At 38.2% G+C, this 19,111-nt stretch overlaps 1 protein-coding gene across 2 annotated transcripts in view; it reads left to right on the forward strand.

Moving 5' to 3' along the window:
• The window catches only part of PLPP1 (phospholipid phosphatase 1), a 63,361-nt gene that overhangs the window by 20,285 nt on the left and 23,965 nt on the right, over positions 1-19,111 (forward strand). The window contains exons 2-3 of one of the 2 annotated variants that reach the window (XM_041470619.1): positions 8,291-8,442; positions 11,818-12,098. In XM_041470619.1, the coding sequence (XP_041326553.1) occupies positions 8,291-8,442; positions 11,818-12,098 (433 nt within the window). The remainder of the gene's footprint in view (positions 1-8,290; positions 8,443-11,817; positions 12,099-19,111) is intronic. The other variant, XM_041470618.1, reaches the window with a different exon arrangement.

Below are 19,111 nucleotides of genomic sequence, written 5' to 3' on the forward strand. Positions count from 1 at the left end.
ATTTAAATAACAAAAAAAGGCTGAATCAAAACATTCCTAGGTTTGGTGTGGCAAAATGTCCTCTGTATCATGATGACTTCCCAAAAGGGACCTAGGTAGCTTTGCTCCTGTGTCAGCTTTAACATATTAGGCATCAGGCTTAATGTTTTTGGGAATGTCTGCTTATAGTATGTGTAACAGTGTTTTGACTGAAACTTTCCCTTCTACAGGTTAGCACAATCATACTTTGAAGGCAATTTACTGATTTCTTTTATGGCAAAAGAAACTGATTTTTTTATGCTGTTTATGAAAGGAATGTATTTTGAAAGAAAACTTCTATTGACAGCAGCTATTAGACTGACCAATATAAGCACTTAATGAGCTATTTTTATATGTCTTCATGGACAAATGTAGTTACTGCTGTGATAGAGATCAATAAATCAGGGGATTAATGAAACCTGTTGAAGACTGTTGATTGGTAGATGTGCTTTTCACTTTTTCAGCAGTGTCAAAGCTTTATGACCCACTCTTGTTAGTTTTGCAACTAATTGAAATGAAAACTGTTGTTTGACACTAGAGTGGACTTCTTGACTCTTAAGTTTCAGGTTACTTGTAAGATGCTTTATTATGCTCTGAGCAAGACTGCCTGGTAAACTTTTTGAAAAGGTGTGCATGTTTTATCTTCAATGTGTTTTTTGGTGTATTTATGGCATTGGAAACTTTTTTAGCAATGCTGTTGAACTTTGTAATCTATCATGAGTTCGACTTTATACTAAGTGTTCATCTTGTACTACTACAGATCAGCATTATCTCTGAACCCAACCTTATTCTGGGAATAAACTGCTAATATTTTGGTTCTCTTTTTAAAGCAAACATAATAATAATAATCCATGGTTTTACTCTGTAAAGGTTTAATGTCAGGGTATTGCACTTTGAGTTGTTGAATTGATGAGTAATTCCTGGCTGAGATCAGTGCTGTGGGGCCAGAAGTTGAGAAGGAACAGCATCCAGCTTTTGGCTTCACTTTTTGATGTGTCCAGGGTGTGGGTCTTCTGGTGGGCTTGAAATCAGGTGAGGAAAGGTCTGAGGAGCACCATTTGCCTCTGTTACTTGTACAAATCATTCTTACTAAGTGCATTTGTATTTTAAGTATATAAACTGCAGCAACTTGCTTGTTAGCCCTGTGGACTTGGTACTGTACTTTCCTCAGCCCTTCAGGTACATTTCTGAGTACAGTGATGGAGATTGCACATAGCATCTGAGTAAGATAATTGGCATTTTCACAGTGGGAGGAACTCCAGACAAGGGCTTTTAAAGTGCTTAATGAAGCCTGGTCACAGCTATGAGAAGGCCAAGCAGTCACATTGGTATAGAGGGGTTTTAAAATATTATTTAGTAGAGTATGCAAAAGGGTGAAATGGAATAGGGTGAAATGTAGGTAGAGGGAGTTGCAACTTATATTAGTCTTGTAATTTAAGGAAAAACCGAAACCCAAACAGTCGCTATGGCATAGATTTTTCTTTTTCTCAAGTCTGACAGGCAGTTACTAATATTGTACTGTTGACATTTAGGACTGAGGCCAGAGACTGGAGGGGGTGTCAAAAAAGGGAAGCAACTGCACTAGGAACCAGAGACAAGCAACAGGGGAAGTAAGGCAGAGAGTGTTCCTTGTTGTGCTGCCTCCTCTGTTTCCCTTCATCTGGCTCACATTGTTGTACCTCTTTCTCTTCTGCCTTGTGCAGGGAAATGCACCCCCTTTTCAGGAGAAAGCTGAATGCCAAAAGATGGAACCATCGAACTTAGTGATCTGAGGTGTGATGGTTCATTTCTTGGTATGTGCTCTCCTGAACTCTAAAACTCCTATGAGAAATGGAAAGTAGCCCTGTTCTTATACTGAGGAGAACCCAAAGTCTTAATTTAATCTGCAAAGAGGTTTTGACACCCTACCCAACCTTCACAGAATGTGAACAGTAATATCAGCTCAAAAGTTTTAACCAAGCTTTTGCAAAATGGGTGTTTTTCCAGGCAGTATTTCTAATGTTGTAATGAATACTGTGGATGTTCTTGCTGAAGGAATTAGTAATGAAATATCTACAGCATATTTGGGAAAAATGTTAACTTCTACTTTGTATCTGAACTTTTGGTGTAAGGAGACTTGAAGCTCAAAATATTGCTTAAACTTTTTAAAAAATCAGTAGGAATCACTTCTAGTTTAAAGCTACAGCAATGAAGCTGGAAGCTGGCAGTAGATAACAGCACAGAAGTGGTGGCAGGTTTTTTTCAGGTGCTGGGAGAGAAGACAACACAATCTTTTAAATTTTGTTTTGTTTCAGAACTCTGGAGAAAGGTTATTACTACCTAACACCTAAAAACAGATGTTGAAAACTACTTTGTCAGTAACATACTCACTGTTTCCTGGTGTCAGTCATATCTGTTCCTATCCTAATCCCTGTGATAAATGAGGAAGATGAACTCAGGCTAAAGCAGCTTTGTTTTTAAAGAAAATCTCATTATTATTTAGGTGTGTATATTCAAATGTGTACTTCAACGAAATATTAAGAAACTAAATAGTTATGAGATTGGAGAAAGAATTCTGAAATGAACAAACAATTCACATAACAGTGAGAAGTAAGCAGTAGGAGTAAGTGCTCCTTGTCCTTTGCCAGGAAGGAAGATGTCAAGTAGAGCTGTCTGGGAGTCTGCCCTGTTTCAGTGTAGTCATAAATGCCCTGGAGGGGAGAGAGCATGTGCAGTGAGGCAGCCAGGTAGGGAACTCAGAGCAGTAAATACAAAAGATGGCAGTGACAGCTGGTGAGCTACAGCATGGATAAATGCTGAGTGATATCCTTCCTAAGGAGAGTGGGAAGGATGACTCTAGGGAGGTGTACGATCTGATGTTCTCTGTCTTCAGGGTGGTAATGTGTCCAACTTTAGTGGAGAGAACAACCTCATGGCCAGTGAAGAAGCCTAACCAAGATTAGGTATTTGGACAGAAACAGACCTGTGTTATACAGGATATTTACAGAAAAAAACCTAACATAATCAGTCAGAAATCACTCCAGCTTATGAGGAAATAGAATCCATTATACTGTATGAGTCACACTTTTGGACAAGGGTATAGCAATTGTTTAAAATATGTAGTCTTATCAGTTGAGCTGCTTGTGTTTCTACTCTATGTATTCTGACTGAAACACTTCAGATCCTGCATTTCTCCCTATACCTTTATTACAGATTATGTTTGTAGTTCCTGAATTCTTGGTTGCTTGTTGGATCAGTATTGCTCTTTTTTCTAATATCTACTGTGTATGCACTTGACTGATTTACAGCCCTTAGACTCTGTTGAACTGTGCAAAACCAAACTCTTGTTTTTGAGATAATGAGGAATGTATCCTAGCAGTCCTTCTCTGTCTGCACTTAAGATAGATGAATTAAAACCAAATGCATAAAGGCATTTGCCAATTCTGACTGAATACTGTTTCAGAGGAAATTTCTTGTCAAATGGGTTAGAAGTGTTAATGCCTTTGAAAAGACTTCTCTAATGGTCATGCTATTATACTGATATACAACGCTGCAAGAAGTACGCTATTTTCCCTCTGCTAGTTTGAACTGACAAGCTCCCAAGTCAACAGACTTGTTTAACCTCCAGATGCATGACTCTGAACTCATTACTGCACAAATCTCCATATGTTCTCTTGCCTCAGTCTTTAAGGGCTGTTTTGCAGGCAGAACTGGCTGGCCTTGATTTTCCACTATATCAAGGAATTGCCAGCTCTGTCAGCAGTACATCTGCTAGTTATTCATTAAGAATGCATATGCACTGCATAACACCAGCTTGTTTGCTTTATCCTTGACATTACCCTACAGGTAACCTCTTCCCAACCATATAATTTGTCCTCACATACATGCTGTTATTTTCCTTTTAGGCAATCTCTTCACTGTATTACAACTAGCTTAGAAGATGAAGTGTACATCAGGGAAGCTTTTTGGAATTGTCATATGAGAAGTATTCAGCAGAGAGCCTTTACTGCTCCTCTGCTGTCTCCACTTCTTACATAAAAGGAGTACTTAAACTCCACAGTTTTTTCTGCTTTCAGGGAAAATTGAGCAAAATGGGTATTTGTAGGACCTTTCTTTTAACTGAATGTGGCAATATGACTGTGGCAGATGAGTAGGATTTCTTCTCTCAGTGATCTGCTGTTGAATCTTTGCTATTTTTCTTGAGAAACTGCTTTAGATGTTTATGTGAATAAATCTGCTGTCAAAATACAGCACTTCCTATACTACAGTAAACATTTTTCCTCAGTTGTATCTGTGAAATTAAAGACATTGACACTAGTGATGGTGGTACCATTATAAAAACAAGGTTCCTTTGGTATCTTCAGTCGTATCCTGTCTGCCTGTACCAGGAGCTTCCATGCTTAGGAAATTGCCCCCGTGATGCAAAAACGTATCCCTGTCTTCTGAAATTATGATATCTGTCAGGGTGAAAAAGTAACATGTCTATCCCATCTGTAGGGAAACTCCACTGTTTTGCTTGATATAGTAAAGAGCTTTGCCTCATTATCCCTCTGTGACAGTTCTTCTGCTTGCTTGTTCTGCTTGTGGTAATGAAAAAGCTAAACTATTTTTTCCTGTCCCTTTATTGTCTTAAAGGGAAACTTCCATTGCAGAAAATACTTAACCTATATATTTGAAATAATTTTGATTTGATTTTAGAAATAAAAACACCCTGAAAACCCACAAAAGTAGACTTTACTGATTTATTTAAAACAGAACAGAACCCTCAGTATTGCGAGAAGGTTCTCTTACTGGCTTCACATGCCAGAAACACTTGATGCCCCTCTGGTTTGACTTCTACTTTTCTGCTCTCTCCCACCAGTTAATAATAGTGAAGTCAATCCATGCATGTTAAAAAGATGTAAGTTAAACCTGCTCTATGGAGCATGTTCTGAGGGATTAGGTATTGGCATTGAAGAATACTTTAACCAAAAAGATACCAAAAGCCCCTACTGGCATGGTTTTTCAGGCTAATGACTGGCGTGAACTGAGCCAGAGGTAAATTACAGATATTCTAATTCTGTGACTTCAGTTTATAGTTTAACAGTGTTAAGTTAATCTGATCAGTTTCACTATAATCTGTTTTTTAAAAATTAAAACTTTTCTCTCAAGCTTTCATGGAGCATGTATCCATGGAGCATGAAAGGTGCTGAGAACAGCAGTAAGATAAATGACTGGTGGAATTACTTCAATCTGTTGTGTAGTTGGGGAAACTAAAGAAAGACTTGTGATGTTTACTATATATTTCAGTGCATAGGTCTTCCAATTAATGGTTACTTAATGGCTGCCACATAGATACCCAGAACTTTTAAGACTTAAAGTAAAGGAGATGGAAAGAAATTATGGAAGAGAAGACAATTTTATTTTAGCTGTTCATACTTGCTTACAAAACAAAAACAGACTTGGAGTGGTTTGGTATTTTGTTTCCATGATGTGGATACAGGAAGGTGCAGTTACAGGCTAATTACATAATAATCTCAATATTGCTGAAGAATGAGCATGCACATTTCAAGCAGCTTCACTCAGCGTGGAACAACACAGAGAGACTGCATGAGGGACTTCATTCCTGTGATCCACACACCTTTTTATTTCTGATTTAGTAGATGGAAAGTACATTTTAAAAAGTTCCTTCTGAATAACCCCATCATCCTGAAAATTTCCAATATCTCTCACCTTGAGAAGCTGAAACATCCAGGTGTGAGGTAGAGGAAATGAGGAATAAGGGACCGTGACACCATTATTCACAGAGCAGGTCTTTAAAATGGGTGATTCAGCGCTAGTGATTCGATGTCAGTGACACTATCTAACTATAACCACAGGTGTTTGTGGCAGTGTGCTGAAGCTGTGATAAGTTTTTTTTGGGCTGAACTTAATTTTGTGAACAACTGCTTTACCATGATAATCAAAACTACCAACTGTAAAGAACTAACCATGTAAATCATTAAGAAACTCTTATCTGTATATGCCTAATCCTCTACATTTGGAGGTCCAAACAATACATTTTTCTCAAATACTCAGTCTGGAATGTTGGTGTTAGTATGTGTGCAGGGCAAATGACAAAATTTTCATTCCATACCTATTTTGTAGGATAAATGGTGTTGGAAACACTACAGCATTATGTTGACAAGTCACCTTCCCTCACCATGGCTGCACGTGCTTCTGCCTCAACCCTGACCCAAGTCAGCTAAATACTAAACAATTGATGGTGTATCATGACATCTGTCACAATACCAACACAAGAGGAGGGAAAAAATAATCCACAGTCTTTTTCAAAACCCTCATTCTTCCTGTTAAGAGAAAGGGAGAGGAATTTTTTCTTCATAGGAAAGGCTGTGTTTTTGCACTGTACTGCAGAGTCTAGCTCCCAGCATTTGTGCTGGCTGGTATCTGAATGGTGCAGTGTTTTGGTGAGGCTCTGGCTTGGCTCTTAGCCCGTCCTGCTGTCCTCCTGCTTTGTTGGTGTGCTTGGATGGCTTCCAGAGCTGTGTCAGTTGTAGTCCCACTGGCATGGAATTGGAAACAGCCCCTCTTGACAATGACAGTGGTCTTTTTCTACCACTTTTGGAGGGGAGATTTTGCATGCTATTGGTTTCGTGACAGCAGCAGTACAGAGGGTACCTGGTTCTTTGCAACAGGCTTAGCTGGAATGCATGGGCCCACATGATAGACACATATATATAACTCATGCCTGATCAAGAAATAAGGTTGTGTCATTCACCAGAGGTCACTTCAGGGAAATTTTCACCTTTTGAGCCATTAGCTTTTTGTTTGTTCTTTTGTTTTCAAACTGAAGTATTCTTTTAAGCACTTTATGGTGTGCAGAATAAAACTGATAGTAAATCATTAGTAAAAACCCAGTTATATCACTTGTGATGGTCCCAGGAGTCAGGCTTAGTTTGGAGGACTTCATGGGTGAAGGGAGAGAGGGAAGAGGATTGGAAAGGATCCTAGGTCTCTTCCCTAACAGTTCTCTTGATGCTTGGTATCTTTTGTTCACTTTTTCTCCTGCTCTTTACATCTTTAGTTTTATTTGCATGTGCTTATTATGGGGCTAGCTGTGTATCTGGAAAGGAAGAGGTAGGTTATGCCTTGGCTCAGTGGTTTTGAGGAGAGAACTGAGACTACAACAACATTTATTTCTATTGGGAAGGAAGGATGGAGACTGTTTTTATCTTTCTGATCCCTTAACATTGGATGGGAGTGTCTCCTCCAGATAATTTTTGTTTAAAACTTTAAAGTGGCGTGCATTTTATGTGCAGCACAACTGAATTTTATGTCATAGCATAAAGTCAAGGGCTTTTATGCTACTGGGCTCTACATGCCTAAGCTAAAGACATTTATTTATTTTTTTGTTAAACATTCTTTGTAGTCCTCCACCGCTTGTTTTCCATACAGCCATTTCTTTCCAAGAGTATTCATCCCTGTACACAAACAGATTGTGCAGATGTTGTATGTGCATTAAGGATAGAGGGAAATAGAAATGGGATTCTGTCAGTTTATGGTAATTTGCACCCTGTGTTGAATTTTTTGAAAAAACCTTTGCTGTTCAAATGACTTAATTTTGGTTTGTGTTGTGGGTACCTTGATGTGCAATAGCATGCAGCATTATGCAGCTTAGTTTTATGTCCTGTAGGTATTAGATTAAGCCAAAGGCATCCTCTTTGGTGGAAGAGATTGGAATAAAATCTCCATTCCTTGAGGCTGTAGGTCATTCTAGGAACATGCCCAGTGTGTGAGGAAGTGAGAGAATCACATGCATGTGTAATTTCCTTTTTTCCATATTCCCAAATATTCCCTCTGCACTTGCACTCCCTTGAAAGTACCTCCTTTTCTGCTTTCATGAAATGCAGTTTATGCTTTTCTGACTTGTAGAGCTGTCCAGAGAAGGTGTACCGGGGCAACTGTTGCTCACTGGAATATAAAGAAAAATTTGATAATTGTACCCGTAGCAGCAGATTGAGCACCTCTGTGGTTGTCACTGAACTATTTACTCAGTCATGGTTTTGGCATTCTTCCACACTTGAAGTGCCACAAGCATGAAGATGAGAGGAATCCTGCCTTGCTCTCCTTCATTCAGCAATCCTTCCTGGAAGCTACAAAGTCAAGGCAGTAGTCACTGGCCAAGGGAAGTGCATAACCTTCTAACTTCCTGCATGCCCATTCCTCTTTATGCACTTCTCTTTGGAAATGTGGGGGTATGATCTTTGCCAGTTTGTTTTGGTTTTGTAATGTATTTTGTATTCCTTTTTGCCAGCTGGCTTGCCTTTTGCAATTCTCAGTTCACGACGTACCCCCTTCCAGAGAGGCGTTTTCTGTAGTGATGAATCCATCCGGTATCCATACAAAGAGGACACCATTTCTTACAAATTGTTAGCAGGAATAATTATTCCTTTCAGTGTAATTGTTGTAAGTTAAACTTTTTCTTCATTGCTTTTGATTTCAGTGGGGGTGGGGAAGACGGAGGAGGGGTAATCTATTAATACAGGTTTACAAAACTATTCTGTAAGATTTCTTAACCTTATGTCCTTAGGCCAGGTGCTAAAGCAGTAGAAATGGTGGTCTGGCAAGAATAACTAAAATGTTTTCTTTAACTGAAGTCAAACAGATAGAATTATAGAACAGAAAAATAATACCTTAGAACCTTAGAACTATGGTGGCTTAATTCTATAATCTGAGAGATTTTACCATATTTGTTGAAAATGACACTAATGTGTTGCAACTGTCACAAGTCTTTTTATTTCAGGATCTGCTAGTTTCAGAATATCATTGTGCATGACCTATTAAGTCAGTATTTTTTATCTGCCGCAAAATCTTTGGGAATACTTCTGTGTGTGGAAGTGTAACAACAGATACTAGACTATTTAAAAGAAAGATTATGGTTTCTAGTCAGATGTTGTCAAAAGCATAAATAGAATAAAAAGAATAAGTAGGTGTGGAGTTTTGCCCTGGATATTTCCCTGAAGGTCAGGATAAAACTCTGTGCCCATTTGTATTTAAATTACTGCAGGGGCTTGCTTTCATACTGCACCTAACCTGGCTGAAAACAGGGTACTTTTCTTCTTTCCTCCTCTTCACACCAGATCAGTGAGCTGGACAGATTCTCTTGTGACCACCAGTTTGGGATCTCTCTCTGACCACAACTCCTAGGTCAGCTGAACTGTCTCAAGCACATAGAGACTCTCTATCCCTAATATTTAATTATATGCTGTCAGCTGAACTAACCTAATATCTTGCTATGTATGGACAAAAGTTGACGTCCTGCTGCCTGGTCTGTTGCCACCTCTTGTGGCTTGTCTGAGCCAGGATCAGCTGGTGAAATTTCTTAGCCTGGCAGAAAACAGCAGCTTTCCTTGACTATGTGGAGTGCAAATGGCCTCTGGAAGAATACCAGTGCTGGGACAAAAAATAGCTGGCACGTGTCCTCATGAGCAGAGGGGGCAGTTGGACCTCTTCAGTTACCCATTTCATGTCCTAAGTCTGATGGGACTGCCCTGCAGTGCCTACAGTGGCCCTTCCACAGGGGCCTCAAGATCCCTGTCCAGATGTGCTAAAAAGATGCAGTCTCCACTGATGGTTCTGTTGGGCAGCATCCAAACTCATCAGAGCCATGCTTTGAGCAGAGTTAAAAATTTCTTATGCCAAATAAGATTTTTAAGTGTGTAAATATTTATCCAAGTACATTTAGGAGCCAAAAATGAAAAGGCACAGCTAAAGGTAATCCTTAGTATTGACCAGCTGTTTCTCTGGGCCAATGGGTTTCAGTCAGGAGGGGTATTATGATAATCTAACTCTGCCTTCCATAGGGACTGCATGGATTTTTATCAAGGTATCAGCATGAAGGTCAATTTTCAGCTCATATTTGTTTTTGGGTTGAATTTTTTTTGCAAGTGTAGAAATATGTTCTGAGAATTGAAGCTGTGACTTGTCTGGTTTCCCTATTCTTGGAAAAGCTGCTTCAAAAACTCACAGAAATGCTTCTGAAGCAGATGAAATTTTGGGTGGGGGGAGGGTTTGTGTGTTTTGTTAACTGGCAAGTGGCTTATGCTGAAGATCCTGCCTTTAAGATAAGACTATTTTTTTTTCACCCTGTTACTACCTTTGTGTAGTCAGTATTACCTGAGAGCATCAGTGCTTGGTCACAACTGAAGCCCATATAGCTTATTTCATTTCTAGAGCAGCTAAAACAGCTGAGTGAGGAAGAAGAGAATAGAGCATGGGAAGATTGATGTATTGCCTTGAGTACTTGGCTACCAGCCATTTGCAGCTCAGGGACCTTCTGCGTCAGAAAAGGCTCCACTAAATATAGTTTTTTAATGGATGTATTCCCTTTGGATTAATCCAATCTCTATTTGAGCCCATATGAATATTCAGCTAACTAAGTTTCTTTTGCAACATCAGGGAATATCTTTTAGTTGTGAAATCAGGATTTTCTGTCAAGATTGCTTCATAATCAGATGGTAAAAGCAAATATTGATGTCCTTTACTCAGTGCTTAGTCAGATTATTGAAGATGGAATATTCTTTGATGACTGTCCAGTGTAGTAATTGCACTGACATCAACTAATTTTTTGGTACCTGAGATAAGTGACCTTCTTGCAGGTTTTGCAGCAGTATTATTTGAGAGGGATTAATTATTTACCTGTGTGGCTATTTGTGCTCAGCCATCTTACTTAAGAGGTTACTTTCTGGATTATGTGTCTGTGTACTTTACTGAAGACTTTCTCAGCTTTAGTCCATGTTCTGGTATTTCTCTGCTTCAGCCCGTGTTTGAGTATGGTGGAGAGTGTAAAGCTTCATTATTGTCGCCCATGTGGCAGTATTGTCTGTTTGCCTCCATGTGCAAAGCCTTTGACAAGCTGTCACTCCATGTGCCTGGGTGGCAGGGTCTAAGTAATGGCTTCATTCACCAAAGCTCTGCTTTGCTGGGATCCAGGACCCAGCATCTCAAGTGACAGAGCCATAATTTTAATTTTTACATGATTTTCAAGGTAACTTTACATATGTACATCCAGTCCTCCACACATCTGATCATCTGTATTAATTGATCCTTTCTATAGAGAATCGGACCAACTGGTTCAATATTCAGATTATCTGGAGTGAAGTTCTGTATCTGGCATAAGGAAAAACTTACTTTCTGCCAAAGATGAAGTTGCAAGAAATTAGATCTGCTTTCTTTCCAGCACTTGATACATGTATCTTGGACAAGTAGGGTGAAAAATTCTTGGAAAGGCCTCAATAAGACCTGTCTTTCCCTACCCCCATTAGTCTTCTTTTCTCCCCAAAGGATTTAATTCTCTTGAGGAATAGGAAATTTCTTGGTTGAAACATCTGGCCTTTCAGATCTGGATATAAAGTCTCAGCCCTTCAGAATAGTTTCTGGTTTCATGAAAAACCTAACAAGCTTTGAAAAATTTTACTCGGTAGAAGTTAGTTGAAGACTCAATGTAAAGTGAAGTTATGCAGGAAAAAATGTTTCTAATTAGGGCCATACCAAGTAATACAGTTAAATGTTATTCCGAGAAGGCTTTGTTTTAATAAGTATTCTGAAAATAATATGATTAAGTTCAACATGAGGAAGGGTAAAGGAAAAAGGTGTTTCTCTTCTGTGTGGAAGTGTTTATAATGTTTGGACATGGTTACTGCTGACTCTTGGAAAACTTAAATTTGCAGCTTAATGTTTATAAAAAAATAGTTTCTGAAACTGTGAGTATTAACAAAAATAGCACAATACTTTTGTTTTAATGTTATTATCTTTAACTTGTTCTCCTTATTTCTTTTTCAGATAATCGTAGGAGAGACTCTCTCGGTCTTTTATAATAATTTGCACTCAAATTCGTTTGTCAGAAATAACTACATAGCCACTATTTACAAAGGCATTGGGACGTTCATTTTTGGGGCAGCTGCTAGCCAGTCGTTGACAGACATTGCCAAGTACTCCATAGGTAGACTGCGTCCTCACTTCATTGCTGTGTGCCAGCCCGACTGGACACGGATCAACTGCAGCCTGGGCTACATTGAGAACTTCACTTGCCATGGGGACAAAGCAAAAATCAGTGAGGGAAGGTGAGTCTGACTAACCTTGTATACTTGGTTGCATAACATATTTGTTAACCTGGGGCAATGAGTTTGGTAATGCTGCTGCAGTTTTTGTGCTTCTCCTAGAATAAATTTTTTGTAATGAATTTTAAAAATTAAACTGTGTCTAGATCCTGGTTTGTTTTTTTTTTCAATTTGTGAAAGCTTGTTATATTAATATATAGATAAATGTCTAATTAAGTGTTTGTTTCTGCTTATGGGAGATTGTCTTTTTTTTCTGTGTCAGTTTGCTTTTATTTGTTTCTAAAATGTTTGCATCCCAACAAAGAGAAGAATTTGAAATCTGCCTTAGAAATTGGATGTAGAACAGCAAATGAAATGTTTTAGTTGTGGCATGAAAGCAAACAAAAACTTCATCCATTTAAATGTATGGAGGTCTATTAAAGTCACTCTGTCAATTTTTCCCATTATTAAGAATTTTAAATTCTTAAATACTTAGAACTGCCAGTTCAATTGCAGCAAGATACTGTGGAAACAAGAATAAAGCCCCTGATACTTCAAACTTTAGTTGTTCTGCTGTAAACTCAGTGTTTGAGTGCTGCTGGAAATGCTAGAAGAATGCTCAGAATAAACTGAATGGCTTGAGTGACCATGCATTTACAGAGACTTCTTTTTCCAGAAGTTCTGTATACCATCTTAGTTAGAACATCTCTCTTTGTGTAGTTTTTAAGTAGATGTGTGTAGTTATACTCACTGTCCTGTGTGCTTCTTTGCTCTTCTGGCATGTGTTCTCTATAATTTTCCAGTAGCATGGTATTTTTCAGTAGCCTTAGGAAAATGTTGATGAAATGTGAGTGGCTGTTGGTGGTAGAGGAGCAAGTGCATGGATAGGCAGGAGAACAGCACTGGGTACGTGTGGCAGGGGATACAGGGGTGGCTTCTTAGGGAAGCTGCTATGTCCCACAGAGCCAGTGCCAGCCAACTCCAAGTATTTGGTTTAACTTCTTCAGGAGTCTAAAAGAGCTTCTTAAGTGTAAAGAGGCGTGTGGAGAAAATTTGAATTGCTTGTGATGACTGAAATGGTCCTGAAATAGTCTTTCTGGGTTTTGGGGATGCTGGAAAAACAGGAGTTAGCTTATGATTAAACAAAAGAAAAGTAGGTTTTTTGTGTAGGAGAGTAGAATGGGGGAACAATGGCATCGTGATTGCGTATCTTGCATTCTTCCCTGTGTTTTGATGTCTCAGACTTCTATATTGGAAGCAAGATTTTTTTTGTCATCTCTTAACTGATCAGCTGTTATGTTTGTATTTCCTACTGCTGTCATGTTTCCCTTTTCTGTTGCTGCTGTTTCCTCTGTAGAATGATGTGAGAGGGCTCTCCTCTTTGGTCAGAGCTTGCCTTGAAGTGCTCACTTGAGCATGTACTTGGTTGTGGGGCTTCTGCTATCAGATGAGGCTTTTGCATGCACAGGAAGCTCTAAATAATAAGTTAGCAAGGGATCAAAGAAGCATAGCATAGCTTAAAGTTGGATATTGTCCTGTAGAGGTGTATGACCTGGATGCAGTGATCCGGTAAATCTTCTGGGGTTTCTCATGGTCTTGGGCCCTGTGCCCACTCAGAGGCCAAGTGCCCAAGGGCATTAACCTTTCAGTTAATAGCCCACTAAGAGGAGAGAGGTGGATTGCAGGGAGTTTTTTACAGGAAGCTGGAAGAGGTCAGTAGTCTCTCAAGCTGTAACCCAGAGATTAATTTCTACATCAGCTGACAAAATTTTTAGTGGCACACCTAGTACCATCTGCTGTTGTTGGCACAGATTAAATAGGCAGGTAGAAATGTAAAGGAAGAATGAAAACAGGACAGTCATAGTGTTGCATGTAAAATTATACATTCTAAATTGAACCTATTATTCCTCTATGGTACTAAAACTTGAGGTTGCATTTGAATGTTTTTAAAGATTCATGCTTGATTGTACAGTCAAAAAGACAAACTAATATTTTATTGTTTCATTGAAAACAATGAGAACAGTGTAAAAATTCCTTGTATGCTTCCATTATTCATATTGTATTTTGTGATTGGTTATCTCTTCCCTTCTCGTTTTTTCTTACGATTTTTTACTAATCAAAAGTATAAAATAGCTTCAGTATGGAGCATCCCTTGGTAGATTAGACTTCTTGTTCTGAAGTAGAATAAGTGTGTGTGTGTGTGTTGAAGAGATAGGTGTAAGATGGAAGCTTCTAAAGTATACTTTGGAAATGGTGCAGAACTGAGGTAATCAATCAGTGCTTCCATTTCCTCCTTAACAGTAAAACTGGAAGAAGAAACATTTGAAGTAGTTTATTTTTTCCCACATGAAGATTAAGGAATAAGCTGTTTAAGTTCTTTATAGTAGTGGGATGTGTATGTTTGGTTCAGCATGGGTTCAAACCACTTGCAGGAATTTCTGGAAGACTAACCTCAAGAAAACAGCCTGTTTCTGGAAGCCCGTAAGTTTTATGGTTGGAAGCTGAGAATGTTTTAGGCAAACATACTGCATATTGTATTCCAGTACTGTTTCATGTAAATCTGATGTTTCCAACTCTTTGCATATGTTTACAGTGTGGTAACATGGGGGCATGAGAGAAAAACAGTAATTCGTTTTTATTGTTCAGTGGCAGCAACAGCGTTACAATACACGCTTACCTTACTGGGAATATAAGTTGATGGATTTAGGATTGATTGTCTAAATGAGTAAAGTACCCATGAATTACAGTTAATTTCGGAAAGGATAAATGAGTCTCAGTCTTCAAAAGTTTTTTAAAAGGTTTAATAAGGGATAAAAGGGACAGTAAACAGTGCTGGGTGCATAGGTGTAGCTAGAGGCACACCATTTAATTGTAACAGCTCATCCTATATACCTTTCCCATTGCATTGGTCAAATACATATTCATAAAAATTATACATATTCAAACATTTATTTGAACTCACATGTTCTGGGAATTCTTTAGCTTTGTTCAACCCTTGACTTGCTTTTTAGAGTACATGCAGTAATGTATATTGTGTTCTTGAGAGTCACGTGTCACTTCCTCACCATGGCCCCCCCATTTCGTGTTTTCAGCAGGTGACAGTTATCAACAGTTGAAGGGTCAATGGCAGGAGTCCTTATCACATCCATTCCTTGAATATTACCTGACTATGCAGACAGTTTTACTTATTTCCACAAGTACTTTCAATCAACATTAGCTGTTTTACAAATATATCTGAATTATTCTCATTATTGTCACTTAGTTACAAAAATAGAAGCCTTAGTTATTATTTCACAGCTGCAGCTACTTCTGTAAAAGTTAATATCTTGTGAAAGCTAAAACTGTAATGTATGTTTATCACACTGTTCACAAACTAAAATATCATCTATAAATGATGTTCTGAAAATACAAGCTACATAGGGGCCATAGCATTGGCCACAAAAAAGTGACAAATTATACTATATCAAAAGCAGTTAAATGGGATTATAAACTGTACTATATCAAAATCGTTAATAATAATTTGTAAAAGCCAAGAACTACTTAGTTATCTATAACAGTTTCACTTTTCTAACCTGAGGTTAATAAAACAGTTTTTGTGGACTGAAGCATCTTGTTTGCTATACATCATGTTGAAGGCAGTCCTTTTCAGGTTTAAATACCTTAGGGCTCTCCTTGACAACTTTTATAGTATGTATGCACTTTGCTTTGCTGAGCCAGCAGCAGTAATCAGAGGATCACAAACACAGTAGTGTGCTTAGTAGATTGGATTCATGTGTGTTGAAAGATGCATGTAAGAGTGGGCACATATACATCCAAGTTTGTAGCACTTAAACATCTCTAAAATATGCATAACAATCACTGGTTATATAAAAAAAAATTCTAGTTAAATATTAACATGGACTTTTTTCTGTGCCTCATTGTAAGGCAATCCATTCCTCAGGCAGTGTTTGTCATTTAATTTAAGCTAGACACAGGAGCTTGCAAGGTGCTACTGAATGGCACTTTCCTGAGGTGAATGGCTTGTACTGAAATGCCATCTCAAGCTTTTATGGAGATGTTGCTCGGTTTGCTGTCAGCTGGTTTTGTGTAGAGCTGTGTAGTATTCCTTCTAAATAAATATTAAGAGCAGTAACTCAGTAAAGATGCCTGACCTGGCTTGTTTTAGTTACAGAAAATTAAATTTGATATAGAAGCGCAAGTTTTAGTGTCTACAAATGAAGAAAGATCAAAGTCATGGTGTTCTGTTGTCACTGGTGCTTCAATTAGCAAGCCACTTTTAGTGTACTGGTATATACTTTAATGCTGCTAAATTGCCTTTAGGGTACTTTCCTTAGCACCTATAAAGATGATGACTAGTCAGTTGGCTGTTTCCCCTTTCAAATAGGCAAAGCAAGGCTCAGTAAAATAGGTAGGTGTGCCAGGCTATAACCCTGATAAAGTGTGATGTGAGTAAGCAGTGTTTGCTAATCTCTTTGGCTTTTGCAGCTTTCATTTTTGCTCCTCTTAATTTTCTTCTGGATTTCCGCTGTATACCTTTGCCTGGCCTTGAGTGAATTGGCAAAACACCCACATTTCTCAAGGAGAAGTAGGTAGATAGGACACACGATAGCTTCTCCCTTGGTTATTGTTAACTAAGGCGTATTTCCAAATCTGTCTGCTCTAACCTGTCCATGGCAGATTGGCATATGTCCTGTTTGTTAGCTTTCCTGCATCCACAAGACTGAACAGAAACCACAGCTGTTCCGCAGCAGCTCTGAATTAGTATTTCAGTATTCCTCTGGTGAGTATACTTTGCTGTAGTTGCTGGTTGTCTGAAATGAGTGTGTGAACAGTGAGGCTTGAGAGTCTAGTAGAGTAACAAAGGAGAACATCAGAAGCTGCTCTTTTCCTCTAGTATGCAGACACTTGATTGCTCTGGAATAGACTTATTTTTTAGCATCTGGCAGAGGGGAAAAAAGAGACAACTTTATATGGTATTTGTTCAGTTATTCTGAAATACATTGTGCTTCAAGATTTCAAGACAGTGATAGTGTGCCTTCTGACTCTTTATCATTGGGATGTACTGAACCATGTGGCAGTATTATCTCGTGGCTCCCAACTAATTTTGGCAATCAGGAATTGGTAATTCAGCATTGGTTGCCTTTGTGTAGAACAGCATTTGTAATCTCAAGCAGGAAGCAGAATCTAGAATCCAGGGAACACACTTGACTAGATGGACCTGAACCTGGTAAAGGTCAGTGTTAGTTATCATCTTAAGCAAAGAAGTAGCATTTCCTCTTGGTTGTAAAATTTAATCTCAAAAAGATTAAATTTAAATATTTAAATAAAGGTTCTGTTGATATTTTTTTGAGGCGATTGAGAACTGAGAAATGATAATAGGTGTTTCCGGTTTTATTAAGTTCTTTCTACAAGAAATAAAAATGAAAACAAAATCAAATAAAGCTTCCTAAGCCTTCCCAGCAGAGAAAGAGTCAAAACTGAGCAAAAACTCTACAAAATCTATGAAGAACGCCCAAACCAAACTTGTGATATTGACAAGTTGTGTGTGTTTTAAAGAATATTTGAATTAGTCTTATTTAATTTTCAAACAATGTAGCAGGTGCTATATAGAGCTTACAGTATTTTTAGGACTTAATTTAGGATTGTGCTGTCACTTTGGTGAGTGGGTATAAATATATATAATTTTATAAGCTTGGCAGTACAAACTGCATTTTAAAGCCTTGTGTAAAGGTCAGGTGTATTGAATCTGATACTATTTAAACACACATTTTATCCACAAAATGTTAAAAATAAGTATTGTGGCATGAAGTATGCTGTACTCTTACTCAGTGTCTGCTGAATTATTTCACAGGGATGATAATATACTAGGATGTAATAAAGTACTAGTTAGTGTTCATGCAAATGATGCCTCCCTGGAACTTCAAAGCTTTAGAATGTACTTCTTCTAATTTTCTTGTTTTAAAATAATTTCCTGCAGTAATCGTGTAGAAAAAAAAAGTAAATTTACAATGTCTGTATTCAGTAAGGAAACACAAATTTGCTAATGCTGTGTTGAATTGACAGCCCTTGAAAGCAAAATCCTTTTATTTAGAGGCATGTGTTCCTCTTCTTCCGCCTATTCCCGGTTTTCTATTGTGCCATAGTGGATATCTCTGAAACAGACTAACCGGGACAAATCCACTTAGTGAATACAAGCTTAAGAATCAACTCAGATACCTGGTTATTGTTATAAAATTATTCTTCATAGTTTTGGATTAACGCGAGATAAGTATTTTTATACCAATGATGGTGAGAGCTGTTTTTAAAAAAAAAAAAAAGTCTTTATAAAATGTCACCATAAAAAGGATTAAGTTATTCCAGAAAATAAATATGCTGGCTTCTTTTGTTTCTCCTAAAAGATCATATCTTTTGAGTTACCTTCCTTCTACTGTTATAATGTCCACATCATCTTGAAGACTGTGGAGATGTTACAGTGATTGGCAAGAATGGTTTAAATATTTCATTAATGCGGGGGTAGCTGTGGAGTTTTGAGAAAGCCCTGTGGAATACTCATCCATTTTCCAACCCTTGGATGGACACACTGGCTCCTTTGCATGGCTTTTCAGAGGTATCTCGACAGCCTCTTCATGGCATCATCTGCCTTGCTCAGCACCACTGGATGTGTGTCTCATGGACTCAAGGGCTTGTCTTGCTTCTTACTAAGCCTGGTAAGATCCTCTGTGGCTGGATACTACCTCTCCTCGCTGAGCTTTGCTACTAAGCATGAGCCCCTGGGAGGCTGGAAAAGCTCTTTCTAATTGCTGACCTTCTGTAATGCATTTGCATTTTGTTTTTATGCCTCTCCAGCTGTACCTTACCATGAGTTAAAAGGAGAAGGGTCAACATATGGTTTAATTTCTTGAAACCTTCAATTCACTAACTTTTACTCTGAAGTTTATTTATTGAGCTGTCATTTAAGGTGTAGATTTGGAGGCCTTCCTGTCTCTTAAAACATGTACTGTTGAGGTATTGCTGGCTTGTTTTGGTTCTTCTTTTGA

Source organism: Pyrgilauda ruficollis, unplaced genomic scaffold, assembly GCF_017590135.1.
Source record: "Pyrgilauda ruficollis isolate IOZ18807 unplaced genomic scaffold, ASM1759013v1 scaffold25, whole genome shotgun sequence".
Taxonomy (NCBI): domain Eukaryota; kingdom Metazoa; phylum Chordata; class Aves; order Passeriformes; family Passeridae; genus Pyrgilauda; species Pyrgilauda ruficollis.